The following is a 23,518-nucleotide window of genomic DNA, read 5'->3' as shown; positions in this document are numbered from 1 at the left end:
TGACTCTCAAAGGAAGGAAGGAAGTTCAGTCTAAGGTATGCCCTAGATTTGTAACAAGCAGATCTCTGGAAGTAAGTGCTTATCTCAGTGGGCTGAGGATCCAGAGCATTTGGAGGTGAACTCAAAAGTAAAATATAATAACATAATTGAAGGTAATCCCATAAGGAAGAAACAAGAGGTGCCTCTGAAGAAACCAAGCCAGCTTTCCAAATCACCTACAGCCATCTGCAGAAGATCGAAGGGAAGCCCAGGGCCAGAGATGAAGAGGTGATATGGGCACAGGTCAAGGGTATGCAAGAAGAATGAATCTTGGGCTTACAAAATTTGCAATGGACAGTTTGTTCCAGTCTTTTAGAAGGCACGTTCAGAGCAAAAATGGCTTGGATTAGATGGTGCGATTCATCAGATGATAAAGACAAAGCAAAATCTGGAAGTTATCGATGATTTCATCCAGCCCCTTCATTTTATCAAGATATACTTGAAAAGAGCCTGATATTAAACACCAAGATTTTGTTTTTTGTTTTTTGTTTTGTTTTGTTTTTTTAAAGATTTTATTTATTTATTCATTAGAGACAGAGAGAGAGAGAGGCAGACACAGGCAGAGGGAGAAGCAGGCTCCATGCAGGGACCCCGACTCGGGTCTCGAACCAGGGTCTCCAGTATCACACCCTGGGCTGAAAGCGGCGCTAAACCCAGGAACCACTCGGGCTGCCCAACACCAAGATTTTGTGATCCTTGGTCCACTTCTGTGTCTGCTCTCCCTCTGTCTCCTTAAAAGCCTGGACTCTGGAACCAGACCACCTGGACTCAGTCGAAGCTCTGTCTCTTGGGAGCTGCATGATTTTTTTTTTTTTTTTTTTTTGAGAATTGTGCAGTTAAAGTAACTTGAAGATTTAAGTTACTTAACTTTTTCATGTTTTAGTTGCCTCATCTGTTGAATGGAAGTAATACTAATAACAATTACCTACCTGGTCTGGTTGTTATTGGGATTCTAAAGCATTTCAGAGAGGGTCTGGTACATAGTAGGTGTTAATATAATTGCCAGCCATTATAGCAGGTATTATTACTTCCAACTTTTACATCAGGGAGAATTATTTTTAAGTGGGGAAGAGCAGAACCAACACGGAAGGTATCTTCATGGTAACACTTGCTTGGTTCTGGCTACTACCTTAGATCGGATACAAAACGCCACTTTCTCATGGGGCAGCTGGGTAGCTAGCCAGTTGAGTGGTGGATTCTTGGTTTGGGCTCAAGTCACAGTCTCAGGATCCTGGGATGGAGCCCACCCTCCTGCTCTGTGCTCTGTGGAGTCTGCTTGAAATTCTCTCTCCCTCTGCCACTCCCCCTGCTCATGCTCTCTCTTTCAATTAAATACATTGTTAAAAAATAACTTTCTCATAAAAGGAGCTATCCAACAACTTCTGGGCTGGTGGTAAAATAGGATCTCTTTGTTACAGGTGGAGGTTAAACCCAGGTGAATGATCTGCCAGAGGTGCTGAAGGTAATTTTCTGTGTGAAATGGAGGTAGGAAGGGACTAGATGCCTTCTGGGGGGTCCCGAGGGTCCCAAGGGTCTATGATTCTGCTACTTTGAGACTAGCAGTGTTGGGGGCAGTCACATAGCCTGGCTTCCAAACGTGGCCTTGGTATCCCCTTGGAAGTGAAGAGAACCATCTGTTCAACTTTTCTACTCTAGCTCCGTGTAAAAGGACAAGCTCTGGTGTCACAGCTAAGAGTTGCAGATACTCCAGCTGGAGTGGACTTGGATTTATCATGGGCAGTTGCACACCTAAGAACCCAGATACTAAGGGACCATATTCTCAAGCTTTGCTAACAAACAAGGTTTGTTTGTTAGCAAACAAGGGGCTCATTACAAACCCTCTAGCCAGGGCTTACTTCATTCCTAAAAAGAGGAGAAATCTTGGGGGGGTCGGGAGCGGGAGAGATGTCAGTCAACCTTGTTCCCTCCCGCTCTCCCAGAGGTTAACAAGGAAGGGCCAGGAACCTCAGCTGGGCTGCGCGGTGGGGCGGTTGCAAGGTCCTCCCAGCCAGCCAGCGCTGGCTCCCTCTGCGGGGCACTTCCTAGGATCTTTGATCTTTCCCCAGGAGCCGGCCAAGCCTGTGTTGCCTTCTAGGTTTTTCTCTCTTGGTTTATTTATTGTATCCGCTTTCTCTTCTCGCCGGCTTGAAAATCAGCACGAATCCCGGGTCTCCCTTCTCTAAGCGCCACCAGGACACCCGACCAAAGGCGTATTTTACGGAGTCTTAGGGCAGTAAATCCAGAGGAGAAGAGAGCTGACCCGGGAACCCAGAGTCCGGAATCAGTGGCCAGGACCTCGCACCTGCACCCCACCTGGCCCCCAATCCCAGCTCAGCGGGTGTGGGGGTGGGCGGGGTGCCGTGTCCGGGTCTGGTCTTCTCCATCCGCCAGGGGGCTTGATGTCCCCGACGCCGGGCTTAACCTGGACTTTCATCTCTTCCCCCTGGAGGGTCTCAAGTTGCCTTCCTCTGCAGGGCGGGGTCCCCGCTCCCCCGCGTCGGGGCCCTAATCTCCACCCCGCGTTTCTAGAGGAGTGGCGGGGCCTCTGCTCTCCATCTGCGCGCCTTAAATCCCATTTATCTTCTTAGCGCCCCAGACTCGGCCGGCCCCGCCCCCTCTTCCTCTTATCCTCCCCCGCTTGCAAACCGCAGACGCCCTCCCTCCGCCCAAGTGCGCTGGACAGACCCGAGCAACCTTTGGAGGTGTTAGGAAAAAGTCCCCAAGCGGGGTGGAGGTGACCTGGGGCGGGGGGCGCGGCTGGAGGCGGGTCGAGCCGGGGGAGGGGGAAGCGCCGCAGGATTCCAGGCTCTGGACCACCGCAGAGGGTCCTGGACTGTAGTCCCCTAACTCCCGCCCTGCGCCTCTAAGTGGTTGGGGTCGGGCCCCTCCTAGCGTCCCTATCTAGGTCACCAGCGGGGAAGGGCTGAGCCGGGGGTGGCTGGAGGGCGACGAGCGGGCCGGCCGCCCCAGAGGTGGGCGAAGAGTCCGCGGTGGCCGGGCCTGCCCCCCTCACTCCCACTCGATGGTAATTCCATCCCGGGCGGGTCAAGCCTCTCTCCCTCCCACGGCCAGCCGGTCCCTCCCCGTCGGCTTCCTTCGCCGCCCCCGCCTCCCCCCACCTCCGAAGACGCCGCGGCTCCAGGAGGACTTCACTCCCGGCAGCTGCCCTGCCTCGGCGCACTCCCCGGGGGGTCCTGGGCCAGCGCCCTCAGCCCTGCACCTCCGCACCCTGCTCGCGGGGACCCGCGGGGCCGCCCCCCCCCACCTCCCCCGGGAGACGCCCTTTCCCCGCGCGCCCGGGACTTGGTGAAACTTTGCGGGCGCCCGCGGTGCAATGGATTTGATCCGAGGCGTCCTGCTCCGGCTCTTGCTCCTGGCTACCAGCCTCGGACCCCGCGCAGTGTCGCTCCGAGCAGCTCTCCGAAGGCCAGGTAAGGCGCCGGGCGCGCGGGGGGACCCCAGGCCCCACCGGGGCGCCCAGCGGGCGGCGCACCGCCCCTCTCCCGCCGCACCCGCCGCAGCCTAACTGGGTTCCTCTGCCCGAGCCGAGAGGAGACGCGAACCTCGCCCTGCCCCCAGCTCAGGCGGCTCCAGGGATGTTTGTTTGTTAGAAAGAATAATCTCTTTTCCAGACACAGTAGAGGTGGAGGCTGCGTGTTTGGCCGCAGAGCTGAGAGTAGGGACCGCGGTCATGCTGTCTCAATTACAGAGGATTGCAACTGTGCGAAAGAACTCAAACAGCTCCTCCTGCGTCTCTAAACATCTTTATTGAATTCATATTGTCCAGAGCCCAGCCATTTCCTGCTAAGTGAAGATTTGCCTGGAGGTCCCCGTGCCCATCTCTGGTCCTGCCTCGGCGGCTGTAGGGATGTGGCTCCAGCTCTTCAGGGTGGATGCTCTCCACGCTGGGGCCATTTTCTCCGACAGGGGTGCCCTGGAGGTTAATTTCACTCGTGTCTTTCTTTGCTGGGCCATTTAAACAAAGATGTGCCGTGTAGGCTATTACAAAGAATTGGGGAGCCCTGGAAACACAGTCCGTTGCATTTCCTCTAGGTACACAAGTAAAAGTTGTTGATGTATTTTTGTCTACTTTGATTTGGTCTGGGCTGTGATATTATTCAAAGTATAGCGTTCTAAACAATAAAGTTCTAAACGTCGTTGCCCCAGTAATGCTTTTTATCCTACGTTGCTGAGACTGGTATTTTGAATTCTGAAAAATCTGTGTTCTTCTGTTTTCTGGTTTTGTTTTTTAGTTTACTTTGTAAGCGAGGTTGTCTTATGGGATTAATTACGTCTTAGGAACAATGGAAAACAATACAACTTTATTTGAATGCAGTCTGCAAAACTCTGCAGAAAGTACAGTTTATCTTCACAAATAACGATTCCAAAAGAAAGAGACGAACCAGGGGAAATTTATCAGAGGGTGAAGAAAATAATCTTGGCAGGTTCCCATATGGATGCTTAAATATTTTCACTGCTCAAGGATACCTTCATTTGGAAATATGACTTGTTGCTTTTCAGCTCTGGGGGACACACTCACTCTTCAAGCTGTATCTGTTGCTACCTGACTCGAAATTTAGTCATTATCATAATCTGCAACACACTTAAATTATGAGCTGTTCTATAGCCACTGTTCAGTTCATTTTGGAGATGATAGCAGCACTCCAAGGAAATATTCTATTAAATTGTTTCTCTTACATGCATGCATAGACACATCTTCAAGGATTTCAGTGAAGGGCTTCTTTCTAACTTTTCCTCCGTAAGAGAAGCACATCATGATCAATTGTATTTTGTGGGTTTATTCACATAAAATCATTTAGTCACAATTTTTGAATGATGCCTGGTTGTATCTACAGTTCCTAAGCTTAAGCAGTGTATGTAATATTCTTTTAAGGATAGATTTCAATCCATTTAAGCAGATTTTTTAAAAAAGCATTTCACAAAAGCCTACTGTATAAAACTGCTCATATGGTTCACCATATTTCCTTTTTTATTTTTTGTAGCTTCTCTCCTAAAAATATTTTCGACCTGGTTCATCCAGGGTCTCATTCTGATACTCATGCCATGAATATGCCATCTTGGCCTCTTTGGTTTTATTTGAAGCATGGATAGGGTTTTGATAGTGGAAACTCTACCTTTTAAATATTTTGGCATATTAAGTACATCAAATTTGAGGTGGAAGGGGTGTTTGGACTAGGTTCAGTCTAGAAGAGCTTTTCATTACTTTATAATTTTATCCAGACACTGGTTTTTAGGTTGGAAAGCTGCTCAGATTAAAATGACAGCTACTTCATAAACTTCAGGGGAAAATTTCCTCCTGCGCTCATTTACATCCTTTGGAAAGACTAGTTTTTGATCCGGAAAATTGGTCCAGATTAAAAACTGAATGTGCCCTGCTTGGCTCTGATGTGAATGGCAACCAGCTAATTTATAATCTTCCCTAGACACCAGCAAATCCTGCTAGGATCCATATAGGAGTTTCTTTGTACCTCGTTTTCTCTAGAAATTGGTTTGTGAACAATATTTGAAGGTAGTTTGGTCACCATGTAGGCGTACTGGAACAGTCCTGTTTTCTTTGGATGATCCTATGTGTCTCCTAACACTCCTAAAAGATGGAGGAGTCTTGGATTCAAAATCAGCCTGAAAATTCCCCATCCCCACCTAGCTCTGGTGGGAAAAAAAAAAACAGCAGCTTCAATGATGAGTTTAATTTGGGTCCGAAATAGGCAACCTTTCCCTCCACCCCAAGACAGTTCATCTTCTGCCATTGAGCATTAATAAAGAATCCTCTGCATTCGCTGAGACTAACAAGAAATGACAGCTCTTAAGTCAAATTAAATAATAATAACGAACTCTAATTAAGTACTTGCTACACTGCCCTAAAAACTTGGCACATACTGATATTTAATCAACCCAGCAGCTCTTTGAGATGGGTACTATTATTACCCCTGTTTAACTGAAGATGAAATTGTGACTCTGAGAGATTAAATATCTCCTCCAAGGTCACATAACTAGTAAGTGGTGGAATGGGATTTGGTCCATGATATTCAGGACCAGGAAGGGAGTCCTTAATGGTCCTATTAGCAGAGGTCAGCAGACCTGTCCTGGAGGGCATCTCCCTCCTGGCTGAGCAGGGGAGCTCCCGTGGAAAAGCCAGGTGGAGGGCATTATCCCTGCTGCTGTGTGTGCAGAGCCTGTTCCATGCCGTTAAATGTTGGTACAGGAGATCGTGCCCAGGTCTTCAAAGAGTGTGAATGATACTGAGATGGAGTTCTGGAAGCCATTGTCTACTGACCTCATCTATAAGAATTAGGGGGTGTAACCTTATAGGTTGATGAACCACTTCCTTTCTCTTGTTGAACTCCTGGGTGCTAAGTCTTGTGAAGGCCAGAGGATCCATCCAAGTACCTGAAGGTAGAAAAAGGGGCTTCTGAAAATAGGTAAGGTAGAGGACACCATCATCACCCGGGGTCTTCATGGCATGGAAACATCACATATCCTTCGTTCCTTTTCAGATTACAAATTAGAATCAGAGACCTGAAAGGAAGTGAAAAGGCCTCATCTGACAACGGAGCTGAGGGCGATTAAGAGACTTGTCCAACTTAATATCAGAGCTAGTACCCAGGCCCTCCTGAGTGGTTACTTCTCCCTTATTCAGATCTCCCCAGGAAGCAGGGGAAAGACTGCCATGTGTCTGATGAAGCAGGAAACTGGAAGCAGGAATCCAGACACACGTGCTGGAACCAGCACACTTCCAGCCACACACACGCTCCCCAGGCAGATTGGTAACTTCATGGTGTTCCTTCACTCTCTGGCACAGAGAGAGGGGCTGGAGGACAGCATGAGGGCCCTGCCTTCCCTCCTGTCTTTCCAGTTTGCCTGGGGGCTGTGAGACCAGGCCAGGTCAGGGTTGGGAACTGTAGGTCTTCCCTAGAAGAGCTGGGATTCCACAACCATCTTTAGGGAGAAGTAAGTCTCTAATCTTTTCCTTTCCACTCCCTCAGCATTTCCTTACCCATAAAACTGGACTAGGAGGAAGATCCAGAGAAACCCAGATAGAAAAAACAGAAGTCTGGAAGAGCAGAGTTAGCTGGCGGGCAGTGTATCTTGCTCGTTGATGGTGGTGAATCCATGAGCCTCTAGGTGGCCTCTGCTGTTGCTATAGTAAGGCTCATTGGCCCTCCTGTTCTGCCTCCTATGTGGCAACCTGAACAACGTGCTGGTCACAAGGGCCTTGGTTATGTCCTGACAGCTCTCATGCACATCCTCTTCCCAAAGCATGTATTTTGGGGGGGCTCATCTCTTTTGTATGTGCCTCCTTCTCCCTTTCCAACCCGAAGTACTACAACACGATCCAGATTGTCTTGCTTCTTGGGGAACACTAGAGCTCATAAAGGCTCTACATATATCCCTCCATGAGGGCCATATATATATATATATATCCCCAGCACCTAACTACTGGTGTCCATGCAGTCCAAACAAGGTAGCAGAAATATTTCCTCTGCTCCATTTCATCAGCTCTCCTACCTTCCTGTTTGTTTCTACAGCGTATCTAATCCCTAAAAGAAGCCTCCCTACCACCCCCCCTCCCCGGTCTCCTTGGATTCTCTGTGAGGTAGAAGGACAGAGAGGTCATGGTCGGGGTTAAATGTTGTATAACATGAGGCAGTACTTGTTTCTCAGAATTCTTTCTCATGGAAGAGTGACTTGGCCAGCAAGGAACTGAGTGGTGGTTTTTTTAGTTTTTTTGGGTTTTTTTTTTTTTTTTTTTTTTTTTTTTGCTTTGTGTTTCTTACCCTGAGCCCAAGGACTTTAATAACCTTAGAATTCTTTTGGGAGTAGTTGTCCATCTGTCTAGCTCAAAGTGACCCAGGGCTGCAGAGCTAGATTTCTGGAAGACAGAGACTCTGGTGTCTGAGAGACTACAGTGGGACCTCAACTTTCACAGGGTGGTCCTGTGGATATCCTGCATCTTCCCACCTCACCCACTCAGCCAGCAAGATGGGTTTCTCCAAATCGATTCAATGAGTGATGTGATGTTATGGTTGCAGCAGAAAAGCTCTGGAGCTGGTCAGGACTCTTGCCACTTATTTTGGTCACAGCATGCCAAACTGCAGATATTGGAAGTGTTCCTGCTATTTTCAGGGATAGAAAAGAGGAAAAGATACTAGAGAGCCTAGATGGCCATTTGTAGCTGAAACCCCCAAGCCCAGCTTTGATTCCACTCCCCTTTTGAAGAAAGACCCGAGTCTGGCTTCAGCCTCCTGAAATGAACTGAAATATGTTTGCCTCTTAGACACCCCCCCCCCCCCCCCCGCCCACCAATCTCACATGGTTGGGGGTGGGGATGGGGATGGGGGAACTGGGGACACAGGTGAAAGTCAAGTAAAATAGCTTCCAGCAGAGGACACACTTTTCAGAGCTGGTTCAGAGCATATCTGACTACAGGGGATCTCAGGCCTCTGACCCAGGCAAGTAATTCCTGAACTTTCAAGGAATGAAAGTTCTTGGAATATGTCATAGGCGTACCTGACTTTTTAATAAGAACTCAGGGACTTGAGGTGATTTGCAGTCTACACTTTGACCAAAGAGAGTTTAGGCTCCTGTCAGCCTCCCTCTCCTCCCGACCTTCTCAGATACTCTGTGGGACACCCACAGTCTTCCCTTGCTTCCTTCGTCCACACCACGTGGGGTGGGCAACAGCAACTCATAGCTCTGGAACTGTATTGTAATGTTAGGCTCCTCAGGTCTTCCAAAGGTTGGATTTGGGACCTGTGTGATCTTCTGAAGGTGGCTGAATGACACCTCTTCTGGGCAAGCCCTCCTCCTCCTCCACTCCCCGCCCCCCCCCCCCCCCCCCCCCGCCACCACCCCGCCCAACCTGTTCATTGAGAGATGGCCGCACAAAGGAGGGAAAGCCTGCAGCAGCACTAACAGGCAGCCTCGTGGAACTGTGTAAAACCAATCCTCCGCCCTCATTTCCCTCAGACCCACTCTACCCTCCCACCCCCCATCTGTTCATTCAGCCTCCAAGTCTGGTTTCTTCTTGGGTGAGAGCACAGACTTTAATATTTGACAGATTTGGGTTCAAGTTCTGACACTGTTTTTATTTAGTGCCTTGATGATGTAAGGCAAGTTATGTTAGCTCTGTGGTCTCCACATCCTCATCTGTAAAAATGGGATGAGGAAAGAACCTGCCATGTAAGGTTGCCACAGGATTAAGTGGGGCAAGACATGTGCCAAAGCATTTATTTATTTATTTAGTTAGTTTTGTTTTTTAAAAAATATTTATTTATTTGAAGAGCGAGAACAAGTGGGGAGGGGTTAGAGGGAGAGAGAAGCAGACTCCCTACTGAGCAGGGAGCCCAATATGGGGCTCAATCACAGGACGCAGGAATCATGATCTGAGCCAAAGGCAGACACTAACCTGACCGAGCCACCCAGGCACCCCTGACATGTACCAAAGCCATTTCAAAGGCACAGAAGCCTGAGGCTGGAAAGCAATGTTTATGGAACTGGGATTGTTTAATCTAGACAGAAGAAAATAACAGTGAATATGCGTGACTGAAAGGATATGTTCCAGACATGACAAAAAACACAGACACTTAGGATTTTGTGTTCCTTTTCCGTACATATTAATGTATAATTAATAACGTGATTTAATTTGTACTGAGTCATAAAAATTTTCAGGTAAATTAATTGGCAAGTCAGAAGGACACTCTGGTTGACCACATGCCTTGATTTTTGGTTTGAAAAATGTGGCTTCCACGTTTATGATCTTGCTGGAATGGATTCCCTGGGGAAAGAGTACCCCCAAAGGTGGTGGACAATTTTTGCCTGGTAATTGTCTTGGGGAGGTTTTGCAGGGTGTGGTGGTGGAAGGGGAGCAGCTGTTCCTGAAAGCGAATTACCCAGACTGATGCATGACTGGGAGTTGGTGGAAATCTCCGTGAAGCTTGAGAGCTAAGAAATGATTCCGGTTTGATTGATCAGTATATTGGAGTAATTGATGAGCCACTACCAGTGACGTGGAATGTTAGAGGCCATTGGCTCTTCTTTCCTTAAGGATTCTTGCATTTCCTCAGCTGTGAAACCCCCCACTTGTCCCAGATAACCCCACCAGCTTATTTTAAGAATCAAAGGAAATAAAACAGGCTAGTGCTTGAAAGAGCTGAAGCACTACACAAAGATAGGATATTATCATTCAACAGTAATCATGGTGACTACTATTACCATAACCAACCAAACCAACCAAGAATATGCCTCCTGAAGCTTTCATCTCATTCCCAGTCCTTTCCTCCTCACTCCCCTAAAGACACTTGAAGATTCTTTCTTCGTCTGACTCTGCAAATCCTGAGCAATTTAAATCTTAACACTTGTGTTTGCTGACAGGGCACCCAAGATCCCGAATCAGATTTAATGCAATGTTAATGCTATTTATTTTTCTTGGTGCAATAAGTTTATATTAGCCAGTTAATGGTTTACATTGTGCAAAAGGAGTTGTATCAGCAGGCACTTTTCTGTAACATCTGGGCAATTGGAAACATAATACTTAAATACAACCTGAGTTTAGAGCCTTCCTTGGACAGATGGCTAATTTTATCGATCTAATTTTACACTTAGGAATAGGTCCCATGATCCTTTGCTCGTAATTCTTAGAGTGAGCAGAGAAATAAATAAAATGGATGATGGCTGTGAATTAGATGCCTGTTATATTGCTTGTAGTTTATTTTTAAAATACTTCAGTAAAAATAGTCATTGTGTAAATTACTTTACTTTCTACCCTAAGGGTACTCAATTAACACTCGAAGTAATCCAGCATAGAAGGTACCATTCCTGTGTACGAGTTTACATCCATTTTAATCTCTCAGTAACTGTGCCATACCAGTGGTCAAATATTATGAGCTTTATCTCTGTGCTAGCCAGAAATCCACATTCCAGAGCTAGTTAGCTACCCGTTGAATGTACACTGTAAAGTCCACTCTGAGAGGTGGCTTGGAAAATAAATGAAAATAAATGTTAGCATACATCCAGGCTAGATGGTTTGTTAATTAGCAGAAGCGCTGTTAGAAATAAAGTTTTCATTGGTGAGATATGTGAGTAATATCCCTCTATTTTGGTGTAGACAAAGGATAAGAACCAGTGAATCCAACAGTCAAGCTGCTTTGGAGTTAGGCTAAAGCTCCATTCACTTCTGCATTTTGCTCAATAGTGGACTCATTTGCCTGTTCCCTCTAACTGATTTGCTGTCTCTGCCATTAGAATATTGATGTATCGGCCTCAGCAAGGTCTGGCTGCTATAACAAACAACTCCAAATCTAAGGGGCTTGACATGAAATTTATTTTTCATTGATTCTAAGTCAGAGTGAATATTCCTTGTTGGGCAGCTCTCTTAGACTGCTCTCCTTCAAATGATGACTTGAAAGCTTGAGTCATTCTTTGCAACCTCTATCTTGTAATACCATCCTCTTTAAAATGGGCTTCCAAGATGTCATGGAAGATAAAGAGAAAGAAAGTAGCATGAGAGATTTTTCTTTGCTGGGCCAGAACATGGTCACATGGGCCCAACCTAATGGTAAGGAGGCCAGGAAACGTAGTTTGCTTATGTACACAGGAAGAAAGTGACCAGATGTGGCGGGTAGTTTCTGATGGAATGCTTTGGAATTCCTAAACCCGCAGACAAGGGATGTTAAAAGAGTAAGTTTATGAGAATTTTTGTGACCTTTTGCCAATGAATATTTGTGTGAGTGCAGAATTTGGTCTAGAATTTGCATTCATTATAGTGTACAACCTGGTTGAAAAGCAGATAGTTGCCACCTCTTCATGTGTTGGAAACAATCATAATTTAACAAAAGATCCTGAAAACTGAGCAGTCAAATTCACTTAGATTGGTTTGCAGCAGGATGCAAAAATATGTATATGATTATGTGAATACATGCTATCTGTTGCTACTTATTTGCTCCATTTAACAAAAAGGTAAAATTAATCCCTTTTAAAAAGTAAAATAACTATCCAGTTGGTTAGATAGAGTGAATTCCTAAGGCGCATCAGCTAGAACTCCAGTTATTTTCCCTATAGTTTTCTGGAAGCTCCTTCTATTTGTGTCCCATAACAAAAAGGACTATTCATGGTAGGATAATATATTCAGTGAGATATGCCTCTTAAAATATAAAAATCAGTTTTTAGACACCACAGCCTGCTTTGATAGGGGCTGAAGATGGTGTGGACTGATCCCAACAAAAGTAAATTGATACGTTGGGTTAAACCACTGTATATCTCAAAACACCTTCATAGAAATTATCTCATTTGATCTTGTAACCCTCACCCTACTGGGAAGTCAGGAGCAGATGACTTAGCAAAGAGGAAGTAGGCAGAGCCAGGACATGAACCTAAGTTGTCCAATCCCTAGCCCTTGTTGTTTCCCATCAATCCAGAGGTGTTCCTGTGGCTAATGGCTAAGATCATGATCACTGCAACATACCTGAGTCTAGCATTGTGGGCGGGAGGAAACTTACCAACAAGATTTGCCACTCTTTACTTAGGGAGGCTCCATGCCTGTCGTAGGACACTACGTAGAATGAACTGGTACTGTTTTCATTCATACACATGGCTGGTTAGTGTGCATTTTGCAAAGTACATGTCAACTGAGGGGCTGTTTGCAATTGAGAAGCAGCTGTAGTTGCTGGAGGACAGCTCCAGAATCCCCTTAGATGTCTCCTATAGAAAGAAGACCCTTTTGGAGTCCCAGGGACCACCCAGAGGACTCATCAGGGCCTTGAAACTTTCCATTCCTCTACTATTTAGCCATCTTCTTTAGTGGCAAATGAGGTTTGCTAGACCTTCAGTTTGGCAAATTTAAGGTTTATCATTCAAGTCTCAAGGCTTTCTGTTGGTTTCCTAAACATCTCTTTGATATTCTAGGAGTTCCTAATTAGTACAGTTAAACAAATACATCATTAATTTGAAAAAAAAGAAGCATTCTGCTGATAGCTACTTTAAAGTAATTGATGGGCTCTGGTCACAACCTACACACATAACACACATCTCTTTAACTTGGAGAAATTGTAGCAAGAATCCAATAAACAGAACTGGGTTTGAATCTTAGTTTGAAAATTTATGGCTGTCTGACCCCAGATAGAGTACTTAATCTCTTTATGCCTTAGATTTCCCTCTGAAAAGTTAAGGCTTGTAATACTTATCACATAGATTTTGTGTGATAAATAAATGAGATAATATGATTTCCAGAAATGCACCTAGGAAAGCACTTAAACATTTGGTAATAATTGTACTCCAAAGTTAGTCTATATTAATTAGATTCATTATGGTTTATAGAGTTTATATAGTGGTAGAGATGGTAGCTTTTTCATACTTGAAATAGTCTCAAATATAGACAACATTGACACAAATGTATAATTGAGTTTAGGTTCCCATGAAAACGGAATTGAAAATAATTTCATTTCCTTAATTTTATATTATAGATTTTTGGAGTTTATATTGTTAGATGGTAACTTTTGGTATCTAGATTGGCCATAAAGTTCATGTTATTGATGGAAGATCTGGAATCAGCCTTAGAGTTTAATAAAAATAGCCAACATTCATTTGTGTAAAACTAAGAAGAAAGAATAAGATCATATATCAAGATTATATATAGCCACTGTAGTAGTAACAGATTTTCCTGTATCAGCTGTATGGTTCCTTACCCAAAAGGAGGTTATTTGCAGTCAGAATATAAAGAAATTTCCTTAGCTCCCTTCTTTACTGTGGTATTAAGAGCATAAATATAAAAGGTGCTATTTCTATGATGTGTATTCTCTCCCCATTTTGAGTCAACCATACTCTCTGTTGGAATAATCTTCCTAAAATGCAGTTCTAATCCTGTCACTCTTGTGTTTAATATTCTTTTATGGCTCCTGCTGCCTTCCCAGCTCTAAAGCTGAGCTTCCCAGGTCTGTCACAATATGGCTCCAACTTACTTTTCCTGTCTTCTCACTGAATACACAACCTGTATTCCAACCAAACTAGATTATTTGGTATTCCGTAGACTGCCTCTTCACTTTCCCAATATGAGTCTGTGGGCATGTTGACCTGCCCCCTTGGAATATCCTTCCCTCATCTCTGCCCAGGGAAATGCAATGACCCTTCAAAGCATGGCTCAATTGCCCCCTGTTCTGTGAAGTCTTCATGTGCCCTCCCGGCCAGGAGCCCCATTTGTGATTTCTCCCATTCTCCCTTGTATTGTGTTATTGGTTTGCCTGACTCATGCCTTCGATTAGATTTGTAGCTTTGTCAAGGAAAGCACTATGACGTCTTCACCTGTGGGTCCCCTCCATTGCCTGGTGGAGTGGTTTGCATGCAGCTGGCCTTCCCTAGGCAGCTATGGAATGGAAAGTGATGGCCTTGTTGTGGGCAAATATGTGTTAAGATCATATGATTAATTTGATTCTGCTCCCAGCTCCCGAATTCATTTTCTCCCTCCAGCACAATACAGGAAAGGTGTTGCTTCGATGTGCCAAAACTTTTGCTCCACCTGAGCAGACATTTGAAAATCCACACTGCGGTGTGATTTAGAGAAGGAAATCTCTCAGGACTCAGTCTGCAGCAGTATTGTAATTTACATCCTACATACGTGCTACCAAAGGCTATTGGAATTGTAGGTTTATAAGGAGCGTCCGATTGAGTCCATACTGTGAAATGTGTCATTTTCAATATGTGAAGAACACATAGGGTTTGAAGTAACATGCAGGGTTGCCTCAGATCTGTGTTTTATCATGCCTTGGGAGGTTATGAAGCAAAGGCAGTAATACCCTTTACTTGTACATCAAAAGATAGTGGGGGAGGAGTTAACAGTCTAATGTTCAATTCCCCTCCTTCCCCCATCTGTCTTTAAAACCAAAGGAAAATGAGGCTGTGTGGGAAATGGCACTGGCCATATGATTGAAAAGGTCAGGTTGCAGAAGAAGGGATGAAGCCAGTCCCTCTCTCGTAATGAGATCTGACTGTGAGGTCGGGAGGAAAACAGTACTCAAGTTCTCCGACATTCCTCCTCAGTTTTATTGCGCTGACCCCTGGCTTGCTTACAAAGATCAATTCTGTAATCCCTGGAAGGTAAAGCAACCACAAGCTGGAGTGTTTGCAAAGGTTTCTCCAGTCTTTGTTTTGTATGGACTGGCATTCTTGATGAAATGAATGTCCTGGGCAACCCAACTGAAAGCAACCAGTTGACTGATTCACTCACCGATTGACTGTATATATTACATGTATAATATGTATCTGTTTATATAGAGACAAGAGCTGAAAATAAGCTGCATTATAATAGCAATTAAAATTGAACTCAGTAAATGATTTGCTGCTGAAATATTTAGGGACAAGTGTCCTGATGTCTGAAAGTTACTTTGAAATACATAAAAAATAGATTTCCTGATGGATGGGACAGGGCTAGGTACATATACAACACATGATAAAGCAAGTAGTAAAATGCCAGTGATTTCTATCACTGTGTCCCATGTGGAGAGTAGATGCGTGTTCACTCTAAAACCCTTTTACTTTTTGTATGTTTGAATATTTTCATAATAAAGGGATGGAAATGGTGAACTGAGTATTAAGGAAGCACATGAAATGACTGCAAAGTTTTACCTGTGAAGGCCGAGATTCCAACATCTTCAGCTCTGTACCACCTGCCCATAGGGTTTTTTTTACCTTTGCCCTGCACCTCACCCCACACTTACTCCCTCTCTTCTCTGCCCTGCACCTTGCCTCCTTGGCCGCCTTGCAGGATCACTCAGATTGCTGTGCCCTTGGCTTCTTGTGGGTTCAGCCAATGGGAGACTGGAAGGTCAAAGGGAGCAGAGGAGAGAAGCTGGTGTATTCCTTCCCTGATTCCTCCTGCTTTACTACTGTCTTTCTCTATGATCTCTGCTCCTGCCCTTCCAAGGCTTCCAACTCAGGCCTACTCCAGTAACATAATCTGGTTTTCTCCACTCGCTCTTTCTGCCCTGGGGATAGTGGCAACATTTTACCAGTGCTGATCTCTGGATTGCCTTCAATATCCCTCACTGTCCCTTAAAGCAGCTCATAACCTCTGTAAGAAGTCTTTTAATTAAAACCTTTTTTAATTAAGTAAATTCTTCTTCCTGCTGGGACCTTGATTGATACCTTTGGTGCTACTACTTTGTAATTCATGGCCTATTTCTACAATTTTCCTCCTTCGGCATAGCTATAAAGTTTTGATTTATGTTTACCTTGCGTTCAGGACTCTCTGAGGATCAGGTCTGATATAGCTTAAGGATGCCGGTTGTAAATTTATGACAAGAACAACAGGAACCTTGAGCTTTTGACGATGAGCTTGTTCTCTGGGCCCAGATCAGCTGGCCGCTTAGGATAAGAGCACATTGAGACCAACCTATCCACCGCTGTGTAGAGTTGAGAAATGATCTCAGTGATATCCAGGACTCCTAATAGAAGTCCTGGAAACTCAGAACTTTCTAGAACACATATCAAATGAAGGGAAGATAGTTCTTCATTTCTTGAGAAAGTCACCGTGAACCAAAACTAAGCCCTTGTAACTCCATGAATTTGACCTCAAGGGAAGAGGCCATGGGAAGCTCGGACTTTCTCCCACTTCAGTTAGGTTTGTTGCTGTTTTTTTAGGCTTTTGATATTTTTTTAGACTCCATTCTGATTCCTTGGCTATGAATATCTTAGAGATGAACTCTTAGATTAGAGTTGAAAATGCTTATTATTCAAATTTAAAGGACTTAATTAGGTTACATCCATTGTCTTGGTTTGGATTCCCCAGTAACAGACTAAAACAAATTTGAATAAAAATAGTTTATTTGAGAGATAAACTGAACAAAACATAAACAGAAAATGGGAGCTTAGGGGAGTGAGACAGGGAGTTCACTGAGAAGGCAGGCAGTGCCTGAAGGTTTTCTTGTCGAGTGGGTTACACACTGCGGATGATAGAGCTTAATCTCAGGAGAAACCCAAGGCAATGTTACAGAACACGTGGTCCAGAGCTGTCCTCCCTGAGGGAGGTGAAGGAGTGGGGATGTTCACACCAATTTTACAGTCACTGGGGAAGGGCAGCTGCCAGGAGGGTGCTCATTCCCCCAACACTTGCAGCCTGCCAGGCTGGTGGGCAGAGCAGATTTCTGTGTCTTCTGAGAAACTCTCTGGCAAAAAGTTGCAGAGATTGGGAGCTGGACGTAGGCTGGCCAGCTCTGATGTGGTGAGGCTGGAGAAATTATGGTGGATACTAACAATTCTTCTACACCCATAACTGATGAATTTTATTTGGAAACTTATGACTGACACCCCCTACCCTGCCCCCCACAAGAGGTTCATATACATTATGAGAAAGCAGGAGATGTTTAAAAACTCAAAATCTTAGCCCTAATCTGTACTATGATTTTTGGGAGGCAGGGAGGGGGCATCTCTACACTGCTATATAAAATATAGGCTTATGATTCAATCAGTTCTTTAGTTGGAAGTATTCAGGAAGGGTGACTGCACTTCGTTTTTAGATCAGAGAACACCCCCCCCCCCCAATAACCACCAATAAAAACAAAAACAAGAAAAACCCAAAAAAACAAAACAAAACCTGTGCTAATTGAGAAGGCAAAAGGAGTTAGAGTCTTCATTGCTTCTGGGTGTGCTCTGTTGTTTAGAATTTGCTTCTAGGTTGTTGATTGTTACAATGGGGATAAATCCTCTTTTACCTTCAAAGGCATGCATTGTGCCTTCACAAAACGTAGCAATTGCTAACATTTATATAGTGCTTGCTAGATACCAAGCACTGACTGGCATCATAGAAACCCTGACTTTTAGCACAAGAAGGGACCGACGTCTAACCCTGTCTAGTGAAGATAAGTCACTTGCATAGGGTCATGCATCTCGTTAGTGGCAGAATGAGCACTAGGACCCAAATCTTTTGACCTGTGGCACAAGGCTTTGTCTGCTAGACCCACCGCCTCCATGACCACAGGGGTAGGCAGAGACTCATGTGCAACTTCTGTTTTCATTGACTATCTCTTACTTCCCTTCAAAAGTGGTTTTGCTTGTATGTTTAGAGGTAATGAGCCCTCAAGTCATGCTTGTTAAGACAGTGCCATATCCAGAGAAACAAATGACCTGTAAAAGGTTTGCTCCTGCTTGTCAAGTCATGGCCCAAGCTGCCTTCTTGGCTCCTCCTGGTTAGCTCCAAACTATAGTATCTGTGAAAGGCACCCTTTTCTAAGTCACTGGGACCCACAGGGAGGTAGATAGGGGTATCAACGCAGAGAAAAGAGTAACTTTGTACGGGATCAGAATGTCCATCTGGAATTGTCTTCGTAGCATGCTCTTGAGAGAATCCTTCCAGGAGGCACCCTGAAGGGGAAATTGAGGAGAAATTTGTGTCCTGAAACAGTGTCAGTGGCTTAATCACTTGGCTTGTCTCTTATTATTGGGGATAACCTTGAGGAATTAATCCATGATGGCAAAGTTCCAGAACATCTTTAGAAAACACAGTTACTGTCATACCTTGTAGAGCACTGCCTAGTCAAGAATTGATCCTTAAGAACCAGATTAGAAAACTTTTTCTGTAAAGGATTAAATAGTAAATATTTACGGTTGTTGTTGTTGTTGGGTCTATATTGCAACTACCCAGCCTGGTATTATAAAGCAAATATAGCCATAGGCAATATATAGAGAAATGTATGTGACTGTGTTTTAACAAAGCTTTATTTATAAAACAAGCTGAGGGCCATATCATGCTGGAATTCTGGTCAGCTCTAAGCCTTCAGGTACTATAGGTCAGCAGCCCTGCTGCTGTCTTTTGTATACTCCCTCTATGGTGTCTTTATTCATTAACATTGTCTTTTGTTGCTGAAAGTGTATTGTTTTCTGGCAGATAACTTGATTCAATCCCAAACACCAACAAAGATGGGGCTATTATAGTGCTTAAAATATATGCTGGCTGTTAGAGCAAGCTGGGGGCAGTTAGCCTCAGATGGGTGTGGGGGTCTTACTCTGATTGTAAGTAATCCTGAGACAATTGAGTTATCAACCAATAGATTCTCTGTTTGATGTAGATAACAGGCAATAAATGACTATGTCTAAAACACACATACGTAGAAAACATTATAGACCCGAGCCATATCCTAGAAGCCTCATTCTGCTCATTTTTTAAAGTAATGACAATAACTTTGTTTTAAAGAAACAATAAAACTCAGTTGTTATCAGGAATAACTATTTTCATATAATTACAGTAGAAACTCTCCTATCCAGTCCAATTTGCCTTGGTTAGTTAATTGAAAGAATCAGTTAAGGGGACAATTTAAATATAGATACATTTTATTTTCACTTAAAAGATAGCTATGGAAGATTGATTTGACAATGATGGGAAGCAGGGGGAAAGCTATTTATTTATTTATTTATTTATTTATTTATTTATTTATTTATAGCATGGGCACACTGGAGTTTTTGGTCATCCTGCAAGCATAAACTGCAACAATTGGGTGTTATATGAGTGCAGAATCCTTCTAGATTTTCCAGTCTTTTAGAGTTGCAGCAATGTTGCTTAGAATCACCTTTATTGAGTTAGCCCAAAGCAGTCAATCTAGCTTTTACAAAAACAACTTTTTCTTGTACTTATTTTTTTTTTTTTTTTAAGATTTATTTATTTATTTGTTCATGATAGACATAGAGAGAGAGAGAGAGGCAGAGACACAGGCAGAGGGAGCCGTGCCGGGAGCCTGACACGGGACTCAATCCTGGGACTCCAGGATCACGCCCTGGGCCAAAGGCAGGGGCTAAACCGCTGAGCCACCCAAGGATCCCCTTTCTTGTACTTATATTTCATCCATTGACAAAAGGAAAGATCATGTGATCAAAATAACAACTGGGAACCCTTAAAGCTGAGTGGTAAGCACACCAGTCGGCTGCAGGGGGCAGGGCAGCAAAGGCACAGAGTCTTAGAGAGAGTGGAACCTTTCGGGACCCAAGCCTGTCCAAGGCGCAGGCAGCAGTCAGTAGCAGTATGCTTTGCAGAGGGAATGGACTCCAGAAATAACTTACTAGACTTTCTTTTGCTCACAGTTCTTTAAAAAGTTGTTGGTATTGGTTTGTTAAATCCTGCCCTCTTGTTCACACTTGTATTTTGCACAGGTAATTTCTTCACAGTAGGCTGTACACAAGCTTCTGCCAAACCCTGATGAAATTATCAACTAACTTTGGCTTGGTGGTGTTCAAATCAATGAAATTGTTTTCAGTGAGTAACCTTTCAATTGTTCATAAAACCTGTGTCTTCTGTAATGACAGACAAGCGTAAAAAAAAATATAGTGATTGGTAAACTATTTCATAATTTTAATTTTTAAAAGATTTTTAAATTGTTATTTATTATTATTTTTTAAGATTTTATTTATTCATGAGAGATAGAGAGAGAGAGAGAGGCAGAGACACAGGCAGAGGGAGAAGCAGGCTCCATGCAGGGAGCCCGACGTGGGACTCGATCCTAGGAATCCGGGATCATGCCCTGGGCCAAAGGCAGGCACTCAACTGCTGAGTCACTCAGGCATCCTTAAAATTTATTTATTTGAGAGAGAGAGAGAGAGAGCATGAGCAGGGGGGAGGGTCAGAGGGAGAGGGAGAACCACTGAGCCAGGAGCCTGATGATGGGCTCAATCCCAGGACCCCCAGGGATCATGATCTGATCCCAAAGTAGATGCTTAATCGACTGAGCCACCCAAGTACCCCTATTTCATGATTTTTAAAAAGCTTTAACATTGATATAGCTTTACTACATGCCAACTATTATTTCAAGTGCTTAGAAATAATTATACTTTTATTCCTTTTAACATCCCTTTGAGGTAGATCTTACTCCATGACCATCTTCCCAACGAGGAGACTAAGGCAAGAGGAAGTAGAGTAGCTGATCTGGAATTTGAACCAAACCAAGGCTGGGCTAGAGCTTTTCTTGCCATTTTCTTCTGTCCCTCCAGGGCAATTTGCAAAACTCTTGTCATATTGTTAGTATTGCTACTGGTGGTAGATTTTGGAGTCAAAGTAATTTTTCAATCCTGCCTCCTACATCTGTGACTTTGGTCAAGTTCCTTAATCTTTGTGAACTGTTTTTTTTTTTTTTTTCCATGTGTAAAATGGGGATAAATCATTTACATTTTGGAGTTTCATGAGTTAAGTTCTAGGATGTGTTCGATGTGCCTAGCACAGAGCCTAATCTGCCATAGGTTTAGTGAAGATTTCCTTTATGCATGTGAACAACCAGATCCTACATTTTCTGACTCAGATTAGCAGTCTTTGCACTTTATCACACGTTGCCATTTAATAACCCACAAGGCAAAGAAGCCACCTAGTCAGAGTGGACGCCCAACCAATCAGAAAGCAATGGATCAGTGCTCTGAGTTGAGACTTGGAAGTCAGTATCTTTCACGCCCTGAATGGGGGCAATGACAAATGAATGCGCTTTTGCTAATCACTTATTTATGATTACATATTCATTTATTCATTCACCAATTGTTTATTTAGCAAGTACCATATGCCAGGTACTGTGCTAACTGCTGGGAATAAAGTGAATAAGAAATATAATAATTTCTCTAAAACTCATTAACGCTTTGCAAAATTCCAAGGATATAATGATTCCTGTTGGAAATAGAAATTACTTAGTTTGTAATTTAACTCTATGAGATTTAAATCATCTGATTACAGATTACAGAACTAATTATAAAGCTGAAAGGTACATTATGAACTGCTTTTTCAGTATAACTTCTTAATATAGAGCTTTATTAATGTGTTTTTACATACATAAATGAAAATTCAGTGCACAGGTCTGCAGTTTAAAAAAAACCTGTTAAAGATAAAAGGGCTTAAATATATGATAAGGCTGTTTTATTGTATTACCCAATTTTCCTGACATCCTCTGGCAATTTCAGTATAATTAGTAAAATAGCTGTAACTATTGTGAAGGAAAGATGGTCATTTTTAAAACTGGAAAATGGAAAAAACGTATTGCTGGGAAAGAAAGGATCTCCAGTTTGATATTATCTATTATGCATATTTTTATTCTCATTTTCCGGTCAAATAGAAAGCTCTTATCTCACAATTGTACTTTAACTAAAAAACCAAAACACAACAACCCCCCAAAAAACCCTAAATAATTTTATAAAGTTTTATAATATCAAAGAATCTTGAGTAGTCTATATTTAAGGTTTGACAGTGGGCTTTTGAGTTCTTGAGACTTTGGTTCATAGATTGAGAAAATACAGGACTTCTATTCATTCTTGGGGAGAAAGTGGTGTTCTCCAGTTACATAGTGAAGCTGAGGACAACTCGAGTGCTAATTTTTGTTGTGGTAAAACGGTCTCCCACTGTAAGAAGGAAAAAGATGACAAATATTTGCTTTATTTTCCTAACGAGTTACATACTTCAGTTGTCTAGACAATATTAAATTAACTTCATTGTTGAGCAACTCCTCATCTGGTTGCGTAGACCAGATGTGTGCCTTTTCTTCAATACTGGGGCAGTTTTGCTCGGTAAGAAGAGCAACGGGTCAGAAGGCAGGGGCCCCAGGTACAAGCTATCCCACTGTTCTGTCCTATGATTGGATCCATGATCACCACGCATTCCATGACTGTAACTCTAGGGAAACCCCATGTGGTCCGCCTCATTATTAACCCCCAATCCCAGGAGTCCCCTGTGGGGAGAGGGGATAGGAAGCTATCAGTGATAAGAAGTAGAACCCCTTTAAACTCATGCCTCATCCAAACCACTTTTCTTCTGGATTGCCTTTTTCTTCTATGGCACTATCTTCCTCTCAGTGTTCCAAACTTGTATCTCTGGAGCCATCTTTAATTCTTTTTCTCTCCTCCCTTACTTGCAGATTCTTCTTGCTTGGGAATTACTCTTTCATTTCCCTCCCTCACATTCCAGTTTCTAGGTCTTATTTCCTTTTTTCCTGGACGCCTGCTATAGACTTCAAATTACCTTGCCTCAGTCTCTCTGCCTTCTTCCCAGTTGTATCAGTCAGGGTGACTTAGGTTAGGCTGCCATAACAAATAATCAGAAAATCCCAGGAGCTTAAAATAAAATTCATTTGGCGTTTATGTGACATGGTCATCATAGATTGCAGCGGGGTGGTGGGGGGCTGCTCTCCGCAGCATCTTCACTCTGCGACCCAAGCTCTACTATCTATTTAGAATTCCGTCATTTCTGTTTAAATATTCTGATGCAGCAGGAAGAGGGTCCTGGAGGACCTCATACTGACAACTGTTCAGTGTGCCATACTAACTTTCACTCGCTGTCCCTGGCCACAGGTAGTCACATGGCAGAAATATATATCCCTTTCAAGTGCTTGCAACAAGTGGAGAAATGGATATTGAGGAGCATTAGGGGGCTTCACTATTCTATCCTACAGTGAAGGCCAGAATCCTACACTGAAGGTCAGATCCTCCAATAAAGGCCAGGGACTTGAAGGAAGGCCATGGG

General features: G+C 43.6%; 1 protein-coding gene across 2 annotated transcripts in view; it reads left to right on the top strand.

The window, feature by feature from the left end:
* The first annotated feature begins 2,859 nt into the window (after positions 1-2,859).
* EGFLAM (EGF like, fibronectin type III and laminin G domains) overlaps positions 2,860-23,518 on the top strand; it is a 181,798-nt gene continuing 161,139 nt past the window's right edge. Inside the window, exon 1 of one of the 2 annotated variants that reach the window (XM_038535273.1) lies at positions 2,860-3,470. In XM_038535273.1, the coding sequence (XP_038391201.1) occupies positions 3,374-3,470 (97 nt within the window). In that variant the 5' untranslated portion in view covers positions 2,860-3,373. Of the gene's footprint in view, positions 3,471-20,263; positions 20,288-23,518 lie in introns of those variants that run through there. The other variant, XM_038535274.1, reaches the window with a different exon arrangement.

This window comes from Canis lupus, chromosome 4 (assembly GCF_011100685.1).
Source record: "Canis lupus familiaris isolate Mischka breed German Shepherd chromosome 4, alternate assembly UU_Cfam_GSD_1.0, whole genome shotgun sequence".
NCBI lineage: Eukaryota > Metazoa > Chordata > Mammalia > Carnivora > Canidae > Canis > Canis lupus.
The sequence above is the reverse complement of the archived record's forward strand: the minus strand, read 5'-3'. Positions and strand labels throughout refer to the sequence as shown.